The sequence below is a fragment of the Lissotriton vulgaris genome, chromosome 10, assembly GCF_964263255.1.
Source record: "Lissotriton vulgaris chromosome 10, aLisVul1.2, whole genome shotgun sequence".
Taxonomy (NCBI): Eukaryota; Metazoa; Chordata; class Amphibia; order Caudata; family Salamandridae; genus Lissotriton; species Lissotriton vulgaris.
Window position 1 is genome coordinate 63,804,867 of NC_141698.1, and position 20,427 is coordinate 63,825,293.

Here is a 20,427-nt window from a genome sequence, read left to right on the forward strand (position 1 = left end):
CCAAGTAATACATGTTTTTTTAACCTCCCATGGGTTGCCCACCTTAGACCTGCGAAATTCGGATTGTAGCTCTCATAATTGTCCCAGATGAGCCCTCAACCTTCCTAGATATGGCACAATTCCATATTACTCTCGCCATGAGTACCAGTAGAAGCTACACGAATTGTCCTATACTACTACTTGTATACATGTAACATTCACCGCTCTACTGTAAAGCGCTCCGACACCTCTCTGTAAAATCCGCGTTATATAAAATAGCATAATACATAAAGTCAGTGGGCTCTCAGCTGTGCGCACCTCTGAGCCGTTAGTCAGCAGCTCGTCCGCTGCGTCTTTTTATTTCCCAGTCTAGTAACTGCTGTGTGAAATTTATTATAGAAGAAGCATAAGTAAAAGTTGAAACAGGTAAAGAATAAAACTTGATTTGAAGGGCCTTCTTCGGTGCCCCGGTAAACTTCACAGCTGTTACTTAAAGAGTGCAGCCCTGCTCCACCCACTTCCACATGATACACATCCTCCTGGCCACTGCGCACCAACATATTTCTACTCGGAGGCCGACTTTCCCACCACTTCCCTTCCCCTTCTTCTAGCGGGAGCCTCTAAATACCCCGCGTGCGCACGGGACGCTCACCCTCCGCACTGCACGCTGCCCTCAGGCTCAGATAGGCGTCGGTTCCTGCGGCTGCCGTAAGCCCGCTCTCAGCTCCGCTCATGCCTCTTCGCCTGTCGCAACGAAGCGCAAAATGGCGGATTTACGACTGTGTCGTCATAACAACAGGGCGGGGAGAGAATCGGTAAACACAGAGGAAGGACTACACGCGATCGCCCGAGCGGGAGATCAAGGATAGTTATGCGGAGACCAGATAGCTGTCCAGGACGCCTTCTACTCTGCGGCATCCCCTATTCTCAGTCTCGCAGTCACCACTAAATACACTTTTTTGGCTCTGAAATTTTAATATACAGTGCTAAAATTCTTTAAACAAATAAGTGAAGGGTTGCTTTTTAGCTTTATGCAGGATTGAGCCACTGATGTGGAGACACTATAGCATGTTTCAACACTCCATCAGGGGTAACAAGCGCTAGCCGCTATATAAATACAAACCATTTTTCCTCCTCTATCCTTCTGCTATCATTCCAAATAACTGGCTAACCTATCTGTAGTGCCGGAGCACTAGGGGGGGGGGGGGGGGGGGGTCAGTTGGCCTAGGCTGCAGAGTGGGGCCTAACTAACTTTAATAAAGGCACACAGACACTAGCTGGCAGTTAGGGTTGAAGAACCTGAGTGGTCTCGCGCCCATTTATTTATACCCAGGGGCTGACCCACCCCTGAGGTGTATGCGTGCGTGTTAGGACGGGCCGCGTGGCTCGTTAGTACATCCCTCCAAACTCACGGATCAATAGTCTCGGTTATGGGGATTTCTTGGAGGTACCCAGACCCCATGCATAGTCTCTGAGTCGCTGGCTGGGAGTCGGGTTTGGCCTGAGTTGGTATCTTTGACTCCAGTGATTTTCCGTTGCTCCCAGTCCTCCGGACTGCTCAAGTGGGTCTCAGGTTTCTCCTGGAGTACCCTCTGGGGTGTCGTTCTGCTCTCGTTCAGGTCTCGGAGGAGATGCTTCCCCTCCGCGTTGGCTTGTCGGCATCTCGTTGTCTACCTGATCATTGCCCTCATGTTCCGCATCCTCAGATGTTTGACTTGCGTCTTCACGCCCATTGGGGATGCGTTTGAACCATGACACGTTCCGTGTCACTGCTCTCGTGCCTCGGGTTGCGGATATCATGGTGCCTTGGATATTAACAATCTCCCACACTTCGGGCTCATAGGCGGTGTCGTACTTCCAATTGGGATGTCTGTTCTTGAGGACAACTCTGTCACCGACCAACAGGGACCTGGGTTGGGCCCTCCGAACCCGACTGGCTCTTTCATTGGTGCGTCTTCTCCTGTTTTGAGTGGCATTCTGGTCTAGCTCTGGCGGGCGCCAGGAGGGGCCTGCCGGCACACAGTCTCTCGGCACTTTCTTGAACAGCAAATGGGCCGGGGCACACCGGGTAGTGGAGTGAGGTGTTTGCCGATACGCACTGAAAAACGGGGACAGACACTCTTCTGCCTCTTCTCCTTTTTCGACCCCGATCTGGAGGGCTCGGTTCAAAGTCCGCATGAACCTCTCGACTTCCCCGTTCGCTTGAGGCCATTGCGGGGTGATTTTCCTATGGGGTGAATGCCTATTGCAACCAGGTAGGTCTGGAAGTCCCTTCCTTGAAAGGGTGGACCATTGTCCGATCCTATCTCTTCGGGCAGGCCCATCATTGCGAAGATTCGTTCTAGTGCTCTCTTGACATGCGTGAACGCGGTGGAGGGCACCACCTCCACCACCGGGAAGCGTGAGTACGAGTCTATCACCACAAGCGTGTGATGCCCATCCGGGAAGGATCCAAAATCTATGCTGAGTTTCGACCACGGCTCGTGACAAGGGTCTTCGGTGATCACGGGGTGAAGCGCCGGGTCCTGGCCTGTGATTGTACATGAATGGCAGTTGCGGACTTCCTCCTCTACTGCGGAGTCCATGCCGGGGAACCACACTTTGCTGCGCAGCTGCGCCTTTGTCATCGACGCACCTTGGTGCCCTTGGTGGGCAAGGCGTACTACCTCTTTCTGCAGGCTAGACGGAATCACAATCGCCGTGCCGTGGAGGACCACCCCGTGGGGCCCGACACTGAGCTCACTCTGGGCCCTCCAGACTTGTTGTCAGAATTGCTGCTCAGTGGCCGTGAGGGCACTGACCCCCGTCCAGGAAATGCTTCCAGCTGCAGTTTGTCAGAGTGGATTTCCCTCGGTTGAGGCACTCATCCTCGTCCGTGGCCTTCCCAATGGCTTCTAGTGTGAGGGCAGCCGGGCACGCCTTCCTTCGACAGCATCCTCACGAATTCTTCAACTTCCTCCGTGTCTTCCACCTCTTGAGTGGGGGCAACCGCGCCGGGGTGCCGTGACAGGAAGTCCACCTTGTTATCAGCTCCAGGGCGGAAAATTACCTTGAAACGATATGTCTGCAGCTGTACGCCCACCTTTCAATTCGGGGAGGAGCGAGCCTTGCCATCCCCGCAAATAATGGCACCAGAGGTATGTGGTTTGTGACTACCTTAAACTCGTGGCCTTATAAGTATAGATGAAAATGCTGACACGCCCACTTAATGGCCAGAGCCTTCCGTTCAATTTGTGCATATCTCATTTCAGTGGTCGTCAACGCCCGACTGGCATAGGCGGTGGGTACCCATTCGTGGGCTTCAGTCTCCTGCATGAGGACAGCTCCAAGACCAACCGGGCTCGCATCAACAACTACTTCCGTGCGCCTGTGGGGTCTGAAGTAGGCCATGACCTTGTCGTCAATCAGTGCGTCTTTGACTGCCATGAACGCTTCGTCTTCCTTTGCTGACCATGTCCATGGATGCCCTGTCTTGGTCAGGACTCATAGCTGTTCTGAGAGGGACGCCAGGTTAGGGATGAAGCGGCCACAGTACGTGGCCATCCCTAAGAAGCTTCTGACTTCTGTCGCGGATGTTGGTTTCGGCGCTGCCCAGATTCCACCTTCTTCGGGTCTACCTGGATCCCATCCCTCGAGAAGATATACCCGAAGAACTCCACCGACTCCTGGTAGAAGGAGCACTTGACCCGATGCAAGGTGAGGCCATGATCGGCCATGCGTTGTAGGGTGGCACGAAGGCCCACGTGGTGTTCTTCGAGCATCTTTGAGAAGACTAGGATGTCGTCACTCAGGTTTATGACTCCAGACAGCCCCGAGAGTGTCTGTCTTATGGCGTTCTGAAAAAGCTCTGCGGCTGACGAGACGCCAAAACTCAAACGTTTATACCGCCGAAGGCCAACATGGGTAGAAAATGTGGTTATGTTGTGGCTATCGAGATGCAGCTTGAGCTGGTGGTACCCAGCATTCAGGTCCAATTTCGAGAACCAACGGGCTCCGTTCAGGTCTGCTACAATGTCATCCATTGTGGGCGTCAGGTGCCTTTCCCTTTTGACTGCTTTGTTAGGTAGGCGCATGTCCACGCATAGGCGTATGGCACCCGGTTGTTTAGGTTTTGGGGCGACCACAAGAGGCGAAACCCAAGGCGTTGGGCCTGACACCTCCTCTATGACTCCCAGCTCCTCGAGCTTCCGAAATTCCTCCTCCACTTGCGGTCGCAGGTGAAACGGCACCCGTCTGTGTCTCAACGCCATTGGTCTCACCATGTGATCTACGTGTAACTTGAAGGTCTTTCCTTTTAGGCGGCCGAGTCCCTGAAAGAGTGCAGGGAAGTCCTTCAGCATCGCGTCTGCATGCAGCTCGTGCACTTGGTGTGCAAAGAATACTAGTTGGAGATCTTCAGCCGTGTGGCAGCTGAGCAGCGTGCCGCGCTTTCCTCCGGTTACGTGGAACCTCGTCTTCACCTCCTGGTCGTTGCAGGCCACTACCACTTCCATTACCCCTCGTAGGGGAAGCGGGTCATCGCTGTCGTAGGTATAGATCTTGGCTTTCGACGGCGCTAGGGGCGGGCGCGGAGATAGTTTTTCGTACTAGATGCTGTCCATCACGTTCACTGATGCCCCCATGTCGATCAGAGCCTGTACTGGGGAGCCTGCTATGGTAATATCACACATGGGGGCGGCCGTCTCCTAGAACCCTCTCTTCCCACGAATGACACAAAGAAGACGTTGTCATCATCATCCTCCAGGTGGAACGCCGACGGTGAGACATCACTGCAGGGCCCAGGAACTTTAAGCGACAGTTGATGCACTGCATGGGTGGGGCCTCTCGTGCTTGGCCCGGGTTGGCGACCGCCGCTGCTGGTCGGGGTCCTTGCCATCGCTCCCGGACGGTTAAAAGCGGCCGGCATTTCGTCGGCTCTTGTATTGGAGAGCTCATGCGACCTTGCGAGAACGAGGATTTCATCCAGTGAGATGCGCGGCTGTCTGAGTATGAGGCGTCTGAGTTGCACCGATCTGCAGCCTTGAATAAGGTGCGCACGTATTTCCAGTCTCTGATCCGGTAGTTCGCAGGCCGTCGCGAGATTCCTCAATCTTGCGTAGAATGTGTCTATGGATTCAGACTCTCCTTGGCGCGCTTGGCGTAGCTTGAACCATTCGTAGTCAGGGTTGACTCAGGGGTCAAAGTAGCGATTCAACACAGTGACCGCAGCGTTATAGTCATCAGCTTCTCCTCTATCTGGCAGTGTCTCGAACAGCTCGTAGAGTTCATCCCCACCACAGCACATCAGCAATGAGCGCTTGACTCTTCCATCCGTTTCCCTGACCCCAAGAAGTAATGGTCTAGGCGACCGATCCACAGCCGCCACCACGCCGCAGCTGTAAATGGGTCAGAGAGTTCGCTGAATGGTGGGAGGGGAGCTGCCAGGCCATGGCCGGCAGGGGCTGGTGCGTTGGCCGCTGCAGGGCCTCGGGCATTCCCGCCAACCTGAGGTGGCGCAACGTTCTGGGGCCCAGTTGGTGGTGGGGCCTGCGTCGCCGCTGCTGCTGCGCCTCCAGTGCCTGCTGGCTGCACACTCATTCTGCCGGGCGGTTCGGCACGTGGCAAATTATTGCTGTGGCGAAATGCGCTTCTTTACGTGGATCCTGAAGGCGGAGCTTTCCCCCCAGGATGTGTGCACCGTGGACCACGTGGCGTGATGCAGTATGTAGGGTCTGTAATCGCCGGCAGCCGGTCAGGGCACACTGGTGATGAAATCGGCAGGAGGCTGGGCATGGCGGCGCTGGTGCTTTCTTGCGCACTGTTCCTGCACGTGCCAGTGTGCACGTGGGCGCGTGCCATGCTGAGGGGTGTCCCAAGGCGGCGCGCACCTCTGGGCGTGCCTGACTTGGACCTCTTAGGCTCTGTACATAGGCTCGACCATGCGCAGGGGCCGGATGCGCTAGCCTGTTCTCTCCCCTTCGTAACGCGGGAGCCGATCCTGTCCCCCCGAGGTACTTCAAGGTCTGTGCGTGCTCAGGGACAGCGGTGAGAACGAGCCGCCCGCGATGAGCGGCGGTCTGAGAAGGGCGCTCCTCCGACGCTGTGGGGCCAGGCGAGGGGCCGCAAAGCACGCTGACAATTCTCCCCGCGGGGGGGGGGGGCTCACCTGAGCGCCACGGCCTGGTGCGAACACAGCGCCAAGATCGAGCAGCCGTATGTGGGCCGGCCAGGTGACAAAGCAGCGGGGTGGGCACCCGCGACGATCAGCCGCACACCGAGGGCTCAAGCGCGGCATGCGCGAGCCCTGCAGGCATGAGACGGGCACGACGGTGCTCGTCCACGGAGGCAAGGCGTGGGACAAGACCCGCCTCATCGCCAGTGTAGTGCCGGAGCACTAGGGGGGTGGGTTTGCCTAGGCCGCAGAGTGGGGCCTAACTAACTTTAATAAAGGCACACAGACACTAGCTGGCAGTTAGGGCCAAAGACCCCGAGCGGTCTTGCGCCCATTTATTTATACCCAGGGGATGAAACGCCCCTGAGGTGTATGCGTGCGTGCGTGCATGTAAGGACGGGCCGGGTGCCTCCGTTAGTACACTATCCACCACTTAAGATGTACTTGCATGTTTCACTATACTAATTCAACACTAATCCTCTATGGGTCCCGGAGTAGTGTGCTACCTGCCGATAAAGCGCTTCGACGCCTTGTAAGGGTTAGTAAGCGCTATATAAAAGCAATTACAATAAAATACAATACCTGTACACCTTGTTACAGTGTATGAGTTAAACAGCAAGGATGTGCGTTCTGATTCAGGTACATACCAATGCAACAAAATTTTCATCGGAACAGTGACGTTTTTCCTTTCTACCTTTATTGGTGGTGTGGTAAACAGCTTGAGGAGATCCACATAATTGACTGGGCTGGTCAACACTGAGGAAGGGAGCGCCTATAACAGATTTCTCTTTCAACGCAAGGATTCAATATTTTATTGGACAGGGTAATATTTAACAATGGGTCAGCTCTTCGTTTTACACTGTATATATGTATCTAATGTTACTGTTTTCACTTCGCACCATTAAGCACTACACCGTCTACACTATTGTACCGCACAGTCTCACAGTATCACGGAATGGTATATGTAAGTCTGTAATTGGATACAACTGAAAGGCTGTGATAATATCTACTCAGGGTCGGACTGGTAAAACAGGCAGCAGGCGATGGACCAGGTCCCTGTGGCCCAGCAGTACATGTGCTGATTTTTTGGTTGAGAGATACACGTTTTCAATCAATCAATAATAGCATTTGTAACGCGGGGGGGAGGAGGGTTATCCTCTTGTTGATGGGGAGCCAGTGCAGGTCCTTCAGGTGGGGAGTGATGTGGCTGTGGCTGGGGATGTCGAGGATCAGGCGTGTGGAGGCGTTCTGGATGGGCTGGAGTCATTTCGGGAGTTTGGTCGGGACTCCTGCGTAGAGTGCGTTGCCGTAGTCCAGTCTACTGCTGATGAGGGCCTGGGTGACCGTTATTCTAGTTTCGGTGGGGATCCACTTGAAGATCCTGCGAAGCATGCGAAGGGTGTTGAAGCAGGAGGAGGGGATGGCGTTGACCTGCTTTGTCATGGAGACCTCCGTCTTGTCCGAGTTCAGATTCAGTCGGCTGTTCCTCATCCAGTCGGCGACGGCCTTCAGTCCTTCGTGGAGGTTGGTTTTGGCCATGTGGGGGTCTTTGGTGAGCGAGAGGATCAGCTGGGTGTCGTTGGCGTAGGAGATGATGTTTAGGTCGTGCTTTCAGACAACGTGGGCGAGCGGTGCCATGTAGACGTTGAACAACGTTGTGCTGAGGGATGAGCCTTGAGGTACGCCGCAGATGATCTCGGTGGCTTTGGAGCGGAAGGGGGGAGGCGGAGGCTCTGGGGTCTCCCGGTGAGGAAGGAGGTGATCCAGTCCAGGGCCTTCTCTTGGATTCCGGCGTTGTGGAGGTGTGCTCTTAGTGTGCGGTGGCAGACTGTGTCGAAAGCAGATGACAGGTCCAGGAGGATGAAGGCCGCAGTTTCTCCATTGTCGAGCAGGATCCTGATGTCGTCAGTGGTGGCGATGAGGGCAGTTTCGGTGCTGTGGTTGCTGTGAAACCCGGACTGGGACGGATCCAGGATGTTGTTCTCTTCGAGGAAGCTGGTCAGTTATTTGTTGAAGGCCTTTTCGATGACCTTCGCCCGGGAGCAGGGACATGGGTCGGAAGTTCTTGAGGTCCTTGGGGTCCGCCTTGGGTTTCTTTAGTAATGCGTTGATCTCTGGGTGCTTCCAGTTTTCCGGGAAGTTCGCTGTCTCAAAGAAGATGTTTATGGTTTTCCGGAGGTGGGGTGCGATGGTGCTGCTGTCTTTGTTGAAGATGTGGTGTGGGCAGGGGTCTTCGGGGGATCCGGAGTGGACAGTGTTCATGATCTTGATGGTGTTGTCGATGATGTTGGTCCAGGCGAGCAGGCGGTTGGCGCGGGCGGTGGGCGTGGGAGCGGTGGTGGCAGCGGTTGCCGGGTGGTGGCGGCACCAAAGCTGTTGTGGATGTCTGCTATCTTGCGATGGAAGAAGGTGGCCAGTGAGTGACACAGGTCTTGTGACAGTGGGATGTCGTTGGTGTTGGAGCTGGGGTTGGAGCGATCCTTCACGATGCTGAAGAGTTCTTTGCTGTTGTGTGCGTTGTTGTCTATGCGGTCTCGGAAGGTGGTCCTTTTGGCGGATCTGATGAGTGTGTGGTGTCGACGGGTGGCGTTCCTGTGGGCTGAGTAGCTTTCCGGTGTTCTTTCGCAGGTCCAGTTTTTTTCTAGTTTAGCAGGTTCGTTTGGAGGCCTGGAGGCCTTCGGTGAACCAGCTGGCTCTCTTGCTGGTGTGGGTGTTGGGGGGGGTTCTTGAGTGGGGCGAGGGTGTTGGCGCAATCTTCAATCCATTGTCTGAGGCTGCTGGCTGTGTCGTCGGGATTAGTCGGGTACGTGGGTGAGCTCTGGGTGAGGGCGGCGGTTAGCTGGTCCTCGGTGATCTTGCCCCAGCTGCTGCGCAGCATCTGCTGGATGCGGTCGTGTGTGGTGGGTTTCTGGAAGGTGAAGCGGATGCAGCGCTGGTCGGTTCTGTGGAGTACGTTGGTGCGGTCGAAGAAGACGTGGGTGCTTGCTGAGAAGGAAAGATGCCAGCCAACATTAGGGTGGAAAACAGCAGGGAGATCGAAGGAACGGGTACCATGAAACCATCCTATGGCGTGAAAAAATGTCCTTCCATCCCAGAGAACAGAGCCCAGCATAAAATAAAAAATAATAACAGCCAGACCTAGACAACGCCAGCTAAATCTTATAAAGAAAACACAGCAATGCTGCGTCAGGATATTTATCTATATCACATGATTTATGTACAGAGTGAAGCCCTGCCACTGGGCAATGAGGCATGGGGGGGAATATTCCATATCTAGGCTGTTACGGGGAGCAATATGCCACCCTACCCATTACCACACATTAGAAGGGGTGAAGGGGGGGGGGGGGGAGAGCTCGCCCATCTTTAGGGGGGTCTGAATGAAGCTACAGTTCATGATTCGTGTTTCTCACTCTAAGCTGCTCAAAACAAAGAGCTGGTATAGCGCTGTCTACTCTGGGCTGGCCACTGTCCTGGTTCCCTGCTTTTCTTCTCGCAGGCTAGTGCCGCTGTAGCCCAGTCGCCCAATAGGATCAGTGTCTTGGCAGCTGTGTGCCCGGGCCGCAGTCGCCCGTCTAGGCTCAGTTGTGCCTGGGGCGCAGTCACCCGTCTAGGCTCAGTTGTGCCCGGGGCACGGTCGCCCGTCTAGGCTCAGTTGTGCCGGGGGCACGGTCGCCCGTCTAGGCTCAGTTGTGCCGTGGGCACAGTCACCAGTCCAGGCTCAGTTGTGCCCGGGGCGCAGTCACCCGTCTAGGCTCAGTTGTGCCCGGGGCACGGTCCCCTGTCTAGGCTCCGCCGTGGCCCGTCTAGGCTCAGTTGTGCCCGGGGCACTGCCGCACGCACTCGCTTGGTGCCCGCACACCATTGAGCCAGGGGGTGCGTCACCCGTGTGACCTCGTATGCGCCGGGGGCAAGGCATGGGAGCGCAGTGGCCTACCTGGGCTCTGTGGCTGTCGCCGTTCACAGGCGGAGGCACCTGGCCAGCCCCTCCGCGCAGTCTTTGTTAACTTGAAAGTCCAGCTTCCCCTCCTCGGACAGTCATGGGCCGTTGGGGCCGCACAGCTTTCATCCGAGAGTCTGATCACAACAGCAGTCCAGGGGGAGGGGTCCGAGCCCCGGACAGACGCATGCTCTGTCCTGAGGGGCCCAGCTGCAATCAGTTTTGAGATATTCAAAGCCTCTGGCGCGATCAAATGGCAAAGCACCGAGACAGGAGGAGACACAACACGCACCCCCCTCCTCCGACCCCCACAGCCCCAGCTCCTCCTAACACAAGGTCCCACCTTCGCCCATCCAACCCTTCCTCCACAGTCCCTTCACTCACCTACTCATCCTACCAAGTAATAAACACAGAGCACGTCTAACCCCACTCACCCGACCCTATTTCACATGAATGAACAACTCGAGCCCCTAATTTTACTCACGCGCCCCTTCTGAACACACAGCCCATTCTCGCCCCCTTTTTCTTTAAGAAACTGACCAAACACTGCCCGCTTACACACCAGTCTCTGCTGTTCTCTTAGCTGCTGCCCCTGAAAACACACACAGTGAGCTCCTCTCCTCACCCAAGGGCAAGTCCCCAGTGGGTACACTACAGTATTTATTTACCATGACCAGATAATCCACAGATAATTCCAAGATTTAGACCTAGGTACATAGTAGAAACATGAAAAATTCTAACTTCAATTTGAGGCTTGTGACACCCGCATTTTTCAAGAACATCAAAAACAAAGCGGCGCTGGCAAAGCAGGTAGGTCTCACCTTTGGGGACCATTGACTTTGCTAATGGTTTTTAGCAATGCAGTGCAGCGTGGCTAACGAGGGAACCAAATAAAATGCTATGATGCAGCAAAATGCACAGTGGGTCAGGTTCTTTTTATTTACCGATTTAAGTTGGACTGATAAAAAACAGAAGTGCCAAAGTGTTTTTACAAAAAAATTAAATTGGTTGCAAGGAAGCAACTAGGAGAGCAGGGGTGGAAGCGACATGCAGGGTGATGGGTGGAGGGGAATCATACAAGACAGGGTAGGAAGCAACATGGAGGGTGGCCGGAGAAGTACACAAAACGCAAAGAGAGGGCAACATGGAGTGCAGGGAAACAGAACACCACATCCACGAGACCATGGAATGGGCTGAAACACAAGGGTGAGAATGCAATACGAGGGAAGAAGCACACCAATATAAGCACAACACTTAGGGATGTGGGGGATCAACATGGAGCACAGTGGATGGGCAGAGAGAAGTACACAGTCGAGTCCGCTGGAAAACACATGCACGCTCAAGGGGTGGTTAGGTATGCACCTGTTACAACGCATTCGTTACTCCGCACTACCATTACAACGCGACTTTTACAATGCATACCGTTACAACGCATTGCGCTGGGGGGCGCTATAGGATAGGGAATAAGTATAATTTACTATCCAACACCTTCCCTAGGGTCCACGGGGACTGGAGTTAGAATAGTAAATTATACTTACCACTATCCAGCACCCCAAAGCGCTATGCGTTGTAATGGTATGCATTGTAATGGTCGCGTTGTAATGGTAGGTAGTTGTAACGGTATGCGTTGTAACATGGTACATCCGGTGGTTAACCAAAAAGAAGAAAATACGTTACTTACCTGTAACTGCAGTTATCCAGTATTGGTATCTTTCATAGAATCACATGCTTGAATCATTCGCTGTTGTCGAGATGGGAGTCTCACTGTAAAATAATCAAGCAGTTTTTAATAAATATCATAGGCTATAAGGGCTCTCGGCAATGTTATTGATAGCCTATCTAAGTCCTTTTTTAAAAAGACCAAATGTTGAACACAGCCAATCAGCACCCTCTAGAACACTCCCGGCAGAGGCAGATTCCCTCAGATTTTATAAACGCAAGTGGGAAGGAAGAATCCTATAAAGCCAATAGAGAAGCCTCTACGGGGAGGAGGGTGGGTGGCTTGCATGTGATTCTATGAAAGATACCAATACTGGATAACCACAGTAAAGGTAAGTAACCTGTGTTGCATGTTAGACCCACATATTGGCAGGTGTCTTTCCCACACCCTGTGTTACACATTATTGGCTGTGCTCTTTCCTACAGCTTGTGTTGCCTTTTAGACCCAAATTATTGGCCAGTGTCTTTCCCAAATCCTGTGCTATACATTATTGGCTACGCGCATACCCACAGCATGTGTTGCATTATAGACCCAGAGGTTGGCCAATTTCTATCCTACACCCTGTGTTGCACATTATTGGCTGCACTCTTTCCCACAGCTTGTGTTGCATTTTAGACCCACAGGTTGGTCGATGTCTTTCTCTAACCCTGTGTTATACATCATTGGATGTGCACATACCCACAGCCTGTGTTGCAGTTTAGACCCACAGGTTGGCCGATATCTGTCCCACACCCCGTGTTATACATTACTGGCTGCGCGCATACCCAGAGTCTGTGTTGCATTTTAGACCCACAGGTTGGCCAATGTCTTTTCCACACCCTGTGTTATACATTATTGGCTGTGCTCTTTCCCACACCCTGTGTTATACATTGTTGGCTGTGCGCGTACCCACATCATTTGTTGCATTTAGACCCACTGCTTGGCCAGTGTCTTTCCCACACCCAGTGTTACATAATATTGGCTGTGCTCTTTCCCACAGCTTGTATTGCATGTTAGACCCAACTTGTTGGCCGGTGTCTTTCTCACACCCAGTGTTATACATCATTGGCTGTACGCATACCCACAGCCTGTGCTGTATTTTAGGCCCACTGGTTGACCAGTATCTTCCCACACCATGTATTACACATCATTGGCTGAGCTCTTTCCCACAGCCTGTGTTGCATTTTAGACCCACAGGGTGGCCAATGTTTTTCACACTTCCTGTGTTACACAATATTGGCTGCTCTTTCCCACAACTTGTATTGCCTGTTAGACCCACCTTGTTGGCCGATGTCTTTCTCACACCCTGTGTTCCACCTTATTGGCTGGTCTCTTTCCAACAGCCTCTGTTGCATTTTAGACAAACAGGGTGGCCAATGTTTTCACACTTCTTGTGTTACACAGTATTGGCTGCGCTCTTTCACACAGCATGGTTTTGCATGTTAGACCCACTGGTTGGCCGGCGTCTTTCAAACACCCGATCTGTGCTGTTTGATTTAGTTCCCTCCACCAAAGTTACATCTTACACACACATGACTCAGCCTGCTGTCCTTCCTGCACCCCATGTTGCGTGCTAGTCCACGCATTGGCAGGTTTCCTTCCCACAGTATATTATGTGAGACAAAAACGCTGGCTGCTGTATTTTCCCCGCGCCTCATGCTCGACATAGCTATGCTGGTGTCAGAATCACACCCTGTGGTACATGCACGGCTCGCATGTTGGGCGGTGCATTTCCCACAGCCTCTGTACACATCACTGGCTGCTCTCTTTCCCACAGCCTGTTTTATATGGTAGACTCACGGTATCTTTCGTACTATTCATGGTAAATACTAGACACGCGAGTTGGCTGTTACTTTCCGCGCACCTTTGCGAGAGATTAAGCTAATGGCATTGTAGATGCCAATGCCATTTATTTATCTGTTTTCAAAACCAACACATAAATACAAATTTTGTCATTTACAATGCCAATAGCTCTAACCTTTCCAAAGGCGAAACCATTGCATTGTAAATGCTAGTTCTAATTTTTACCTATAGTACATTTTTATAATATTCCCATAAATCTGTTGAATTTTAACTTCACCACCTTCAGACTTGTCAACAGTTGGCTACAGAAATATTAAGTGAAGAATTCAATTATTTGGGGACGTTCAGTCTCGGGGTCCATGCTCAACATTACATATGCTTCTTCTTAAGTAAAGCACACTAAACGTAACTTGTGAATGGGTATTTCTAACCTCCGATTTGCAAGTGAAACTGTAGAAGTACTTTCAAGTTTTGGAGATATTTTCTCTGTTGCTGTTTACCAAATGCTGCTTGATAAATGCATTTTATAGAAACATGAGGAATCCTTGTGAACGCAGCTCTGATTAAGAAATAACAACCATAATCCCGAATGTATTCACTAATATTTGGAAGTAGTGCTCCATTAACGAACCCACATCATGGGGAATAGAAGCCCCTTTTTCTGTAAACTATCATTTTCTAACCTTACGTAACATGAAATAAACGCACTATTGTATATGTCTGACTTATGATTTCCCACCCTTGGCTCCTGGTGCCCTCAGTCTGAAACATGCACCCCTTATTCCTGCTGCCCTAAGAGAGAGAAATATCACATGCGTCGCAGGCTCCTGCCTCCTGGTGCCCTCAGAGGCGGAATATGCACCCATTCGCACTTGTGCTTTAAAATGCTAAATTTGGATTCAGTTTTTGCAACAATTTGCAGTAAATATATGGTGTAAAAGCCACCATTTGAACCCATTTTTTGTAAAATTTTCTTTCAGGGGGGAAATCCCCCCGCACCCTCCTTTTCCAGTTCGGCCTTGCTCCCTGCGCTCGCTCGCTCATAGTACTAGGATACAATTTTTCACCTCACCACTTTCAAAATTCACCAGCCGCCACTGATCCTAAACGAGGAGTATTTTCTAAAGGTGGCCGAGACACTAAAGACTCCAAACTGTCTCGACCCAGATGTTTGGCCCTCTTCGTCTTGTAGTCTTGAGCCAAGACTGCCGAGCTGAGAAGTCATAGCTTCTATCTCTTCTGCATTTTTGGGCGCGCTTTAACATCAATCTCCAAGCCGCCCTGGGTGGAACAGAAGCGGGGCTGGTCAGTGCTGCTGGCACTGTACTTTTCCACATTCAAAGTGCAACAAGCCAGTGACCCTGGCCAGCCACTTCTCTGGTGCACCCGCGGGGACCAGGAGAATGAGGTAATAGTGCGCAAAGGGAGAGTAGGCAGGAAGAAAGGAGTAGGTGCAAGGCGGCTGATAACTGAATTTGTAGGGATGAGAGAGAAAGTGTGAGCAAGAAAGAGAAGAAACTGAAAGGTAAAGGGGGAGGCAGGTGATAAGAGAGAGGTACCGGGGCATAAGCAGTAAGAGGGGAAGAAAGTGAGGGGGGAATAAGAGAAAGAGATAAAGGGGTGGATGTAGTTGGGAGGACACGTGTACTGTTTGAATGAATGCATTTCTGGTTTTTTTAGCCCAAAAAAAGCTGCATTCTTGAGATGTTTTTTCACTGCGAGTTTGGGCTCAAAAAATCTCCACTCAGATGTGCCTATAACATGTTCCTGATGTTCCAATGTTCCTATTATCTGGTTACGTTCGAATTGTATCTCTTGGCTTATGTAAGCAGGTTAATATGGTTAATCGCCACGGAGGAGAGAAACTGGTTTTGTTACTTCTCCCTGGTCGCCATGTCCTTAATGTACTTTTTGGGTGGGGAGGGTGGGTTTGGGTTGTGAGTGGGTTGGATGGGGTTCTTGGTTACATTAGTATTTATAATTTTTCCCTTGTCTTCAGCTTTATTTTTGCTTCCACTCCCCCCTCTGTCTCTGTACCCCAGAAGCAAAGTTCAACAACTCAGTAGTGAAGACGGTGCTCATAGCGGGTACATGCACACTCATATATTTATATTGTGGTGCCTTGACCCTACCGTTGTTAGGAATATAATACCCATCATCTGTCACATTATATGTAACATGAGGTTCGACATATCATTCCCACTCCTCTCTCATGGCAACAAATAGACAGGCTATCAAGATAGTATCCCTTAACGTTAAGGGAATCAACCATCCAATCAAAAAGAGGAAAATCTTAGACTACTTTCACAAGCAGAAGGGCAACATCATACTATTACAAGAAACTAAAATCGATTTGCCACAATTTAACTCAATGAAAAATAAATGGTATAGTGAGGCAATTGGGTCTGATGCCTTGGGAAAAAAGAACAGAGTTCTTACACTCATTGCTAAAAGAGCTAACATTGATGTCCTGCTAAACATTACCGACACCAAAGGTGGATGGGTCTCAACTAAACTGTCAAAGGATGGTAGAGAATTTTATGTTACCAATGTTTATGCGCCCAATAAAGACGATCAAGGTTTCTGGAAGGAACTTTGCGCCCACATCGACACGATACCAGACACCATGACGCAAAATTTAGGGGGTGACTTGAACCTCCCTATGGACCCTATCCTCGACAGGGACTCACGCTGTCCCTTTCGTTCAACCAACTCACATAAAGCACTCCTCAACCTCTGTAAGCGCTTCAATCTGGTAGACTCATGAAGATTGATGAACTCAACAGGAAGAGATTATACATTTTACTCCCCACCACATGGCTCATACTCACACATAGACTATTTACTCACATCGGCTCACTCCACTGCAGACATTGAGGTCACCTCCATTGAACCGCGTGTAGTTTCTGACCACTCATGCATCACGATGTCTCTGGCAGTACATAACGGGGTCAAAAAGTCAACTCTATGGAGATTCAATAATGCGGTATTAAAAAAGGATGAAAACAGGGCGGCAATAGAAACAGCCATCAATGACTACATTACTCACAAGCATTTGCAATGCAATAAGTCTCGCATTAGGAAAGTTTGAGCTGTTGGTATTGTAAATGACAAATTTTATATTCATCTGTTGGTTTTGAAAAAAGCGAAATGAATAGCTTTGTCATTTGCAATGCCAATAGTTTTAACTTTCGCAAATGTGACACCTATAGCATTTGTAATGCAATATGTGTTGTATTTACGTGACTTAGATGTATTGATATTACTAATAACAATGTAGCATAATTATGTGGCAATGAGTGGTATTGTGTGGAGTGTGTTGTATTCAGTAGAGTGTAATTATGTGGCGTGTAATTATGTGGCACGGAGTGGTATTTGGAGTGTATGTTGCATTAAGTGCAGTGTAATTATGTGGCGTGTAATTATGTGGCACTGAGTGGTATTTGGAGTGTATGTTGCATTGAGTGCAGTGTAATTATGTGGCGTGTATTATGTGGCACTGAGTTGTATTTGGAGTGTATGTTGCATTGAGTGCAGTGTAATTATGTGGTGTGTAATTATGTGGCACTGAGTGGTATTTGAAGTGTATGTTGCATTGAGCGCAGTCTAATCAGTAGAGTGTAATTATGTGGTGTGTAATTATGTGGCACTGAGTGGTATTTGGAGTGTATTTTGCATTGAGTGTAATGTAATTATGTGGCGTGTAATTATGTGGCACTGAGTGGTATTTGGAGTGTATGTTGCATTGAGTTCAGTGTAATTATGTGGCACTGAGTGGTATTTGGAGTGTATGTTGCATTGAGTGCAATGTAGTTATGAAGCATACTTATGTGGCACTGAGTGGTATTGTGTGGAGTGTGTTGCATTCAGTAGAGTGTAATTATGTGGCGTGTAATTATGTGACACAGTGGTATTTGGAGTGTATGTTGCTTCGAGTGCAGTGTAATTATGTGGCGTGTAATTATGTGGCACTGATTGGTATTTGGAGTGCATGTTGCATTGAGTGCAGTGTACTTATGTGGCTTGTAATGTGGCACAGAGTGGTATTTGGAGTGTACGTTGCATTGAGTGCAGTGTAATTATATGGCGTGTAATTATGTGGCACTGAGTGGTATTTGGAGTGTATGTTGCGTTGAACGCAGTGTAATTATGTAGCATATAATTGTGTGGAGTGTATGTTGTATTCAGTAGAGTGTAATTGTGTGGCGTGCAATTATGTGGCACTGAGTGGTATTGTTTGGAGTGTATGTTGCATTGAGTGCAGTGTAATTATGTAGCATTTAATTGTGGCACTGAGTGGTATTGTGTGGAGTGTGTGTTGCATTCAGTAGAGTGTAATTATGTGGCGTGTAATTATGTGGTACAGAGTGGTATTTGGAGTGTATGTTGCATTGAGTGCAGTGTAATTATGTGACGTGTAATTATGTGGTGCAGAGTGGTATTTGGAGTGTATGTTGCGTTGAGCGCAGTGGAATTACGTAGCATATAATTATGTGGAGTGTATGTTGTTTTCAGTAGAGTGTAATTGTGTGGCGGGTAATTATGTGTTGGTCTGACTTGTTACAACCATGGCAAAGCCAACCAGTCTTGTCTTTGGGAACTATTAGTTTTGCTACTGGGTTTTAGCCATGCTGCACAGTATGCATGGTGCTGTGTAGCATGGCTAAAGAATTTATTTAAAAAAATATGATACGAATGGCAGTGTCATTTTAAAGGCACGCACACGTGTCTACAAAATTATGCCAGTGTTTTTTGTTTTTTTTAGTTACTAAAAAGGAACAAGGTATTACGCTATATTTTCAAATTCGCACTCCTTTTTTAGAAGCCTACGCTTTATTATTTAACATAAAGTGTCAGGAACGAAATATGCGCTTTTAAAAACACTAAGGGCGCCGGTGATCAAGTGCTATAATAAATAAAAGAAACAATCCAACTACTAAAGCGAATGTGTTTATAGTAAAAATCCGATTATTGGTAATCGACTGTAGCCGAGTACTCACGGCAGCGATTGTTGGCCTGCGAGGTCCATTGGATGCGGGAATCTTAGGCCGCTGTTCTCCACGGGGTGCGGGGCTGGAGGGGCTTCCACTTGCGGGGAGAAGCTATGATACAGCTGCGGGGTCTTCAAGTCCGGCGGCTCTGGCACCACAGGGATGGACAGGTTCAGGGTCCAGCTCCCAGTATTTCAATGAGGGGTGCAGAGGACACGGAGCGCTTCTCGCCTCCCGCTCTCCGCCCGCAGAGTAGGAAGTGGGAACCACGGCTGTGTCTGGAGTAGATCGGGTTCCCCTTGTCACCATGGACACTGCTTTGAACCATCCCATTGGCTGACCAGGCATTCTAAGCTTTAAAGGAGCATTGTACAAGCATATTCGCGAACACAGAATCACTATTTGATGACACTGAGCGCTGGATAGCGCGCGCCTTGTAATACATTTTCAAGTTTCTCCCCGAGTTGCTGTTATTCGAATAAAAGATAATCATTTCAGAAGAGTGAAAGCTGTGTCACCTTTGGATGACTTGAATATGTAGCCTTCAGTGTACCCAACTTAAAACCAGTAGCGATTACCTAAAGCCAGATGCATAATAAAAATAGTTTTTCTTTTTTTCAATTCAAAGATGAACGGTACTTGAAGAGGAAGCCTCCTTCTCATAAGATAGCTTGAGTGTCTGCGCGCTCGAGGCCTTCGCCTACCCTTCCTGCAGTTTCGCTTGCACTTTCTCCGCCGCACCAGTCCCTTTTCTATGTCGGTGCTGCACTGAAGGACACAGTCAGCGGCTGGATCTGACGTCACCTCCCCGGGCGCCGCAGCTTGCAGCGTTAGTGTGAGCACCGGGGCAGGGCCACGAACTTGGTGCCACGTCAGGGCTAAAGCTGGGGCGGCGGAACACCGACATGAACCCGGCACACCACGAGCATCCGTGCGAGCAGCAGCCGCAGCCGCAGCCACAGCCATGGAAGCCCGCTACAATCTGAAGAGCCCCGGTAAGGATAAGCAAAGCCTCTCCCTCTCGCTCATTGTGACCTGGCAGAGGGCAGCTGCCCGTGTCACCCAACCACCGTGTGTTTGTGTGTGTGGGGGGGGAGGGCAGAGGGCGGTGGCGGTGTGTGTATGCGTGCGTGTCTGTGTGTGTCCAGGGGATGGGGGGCGGCAGCGTGAGTATGTGTGCGCGCGCCTGTGTGTGTGTGTGTGTGTGTGTGCGTGCATGCAGCGGGGTGGGGGCTGGCTGTGTCTGTGTGTGTGCGCCGTTAATGCATGCGAGTGAAGCGAAAGCAGGGGCTGTGAGTTCGTCTGTGCAAGCGCGGCTCAGACGCGCGCTCCCGCGGTCAAAACTGAGACTGCAAAAGCGCGCGTCTGAGTCGTGTCCACATTCCCAAATACGCCTGACAATAGTTGTCGAAGCTGACAGCAATCAATGCTTCACATTGAATGCAGGTCGTGCTTCGACCTAATAACAACAAGCATTAGAAATGCAATCGGGCTCGGATTTATTTGAGTTTGAGCTAATGGCATTGTAAACGCCAATGTATTGTTGCTATGTGTTATGGAGTGTGTTCATGTGGTGTGTACTGCCAGTGATCTCCTTGTGAGTGTGAGAATGTTGCACCGTTACTGCCTGTGATGTCCTTCTTGTGAGTGTGAGAAGCTTGCACCTCTGCTGCCTGTGGTCTCCTTGTGAGTGTAAGAAGCTTGCACTGCTGCTGCATGTGATGTCGTTCTTGTGAGTGGGAGAAGATTGCACCTCAGCTGCCTGTGGTCTCCTTCTGAGTGTAAGAAGCTTGCACAGCTGCTGCCTGTGATGTCCTACTCACTACTCTACTCTACTCACTACTCTACTCACTGCTCTGCACTCACT

The 20,427-nt window shown here is 50.4% G+C and overlaps 1 protein-coding gene across 1 annotated transcript in view; it reads right to left on the reverse strand.

The window, feature by feature from the left end:
* The window catches only part of E4F1 (E4F transcription factor 1), a 225,520-nt gene extending 224,780 nt beyond the window's left edge, over window positions 1–740 (reverse strand). Inside the window, exon 1 of the mRNA XM_086940476.1 lies at window positions 632–740. Within this exon, the coding sequence (XP_086796602.1) occupies window positions 632–713 (82 nt within the window). The 5' untranslated portion in view covers window positions 714–740. The remainder of the gene's footprint in view (window positions 1–631) is intronic.
* Window positions 741–20,427: the final 19,687 nt, after the last annotated feature.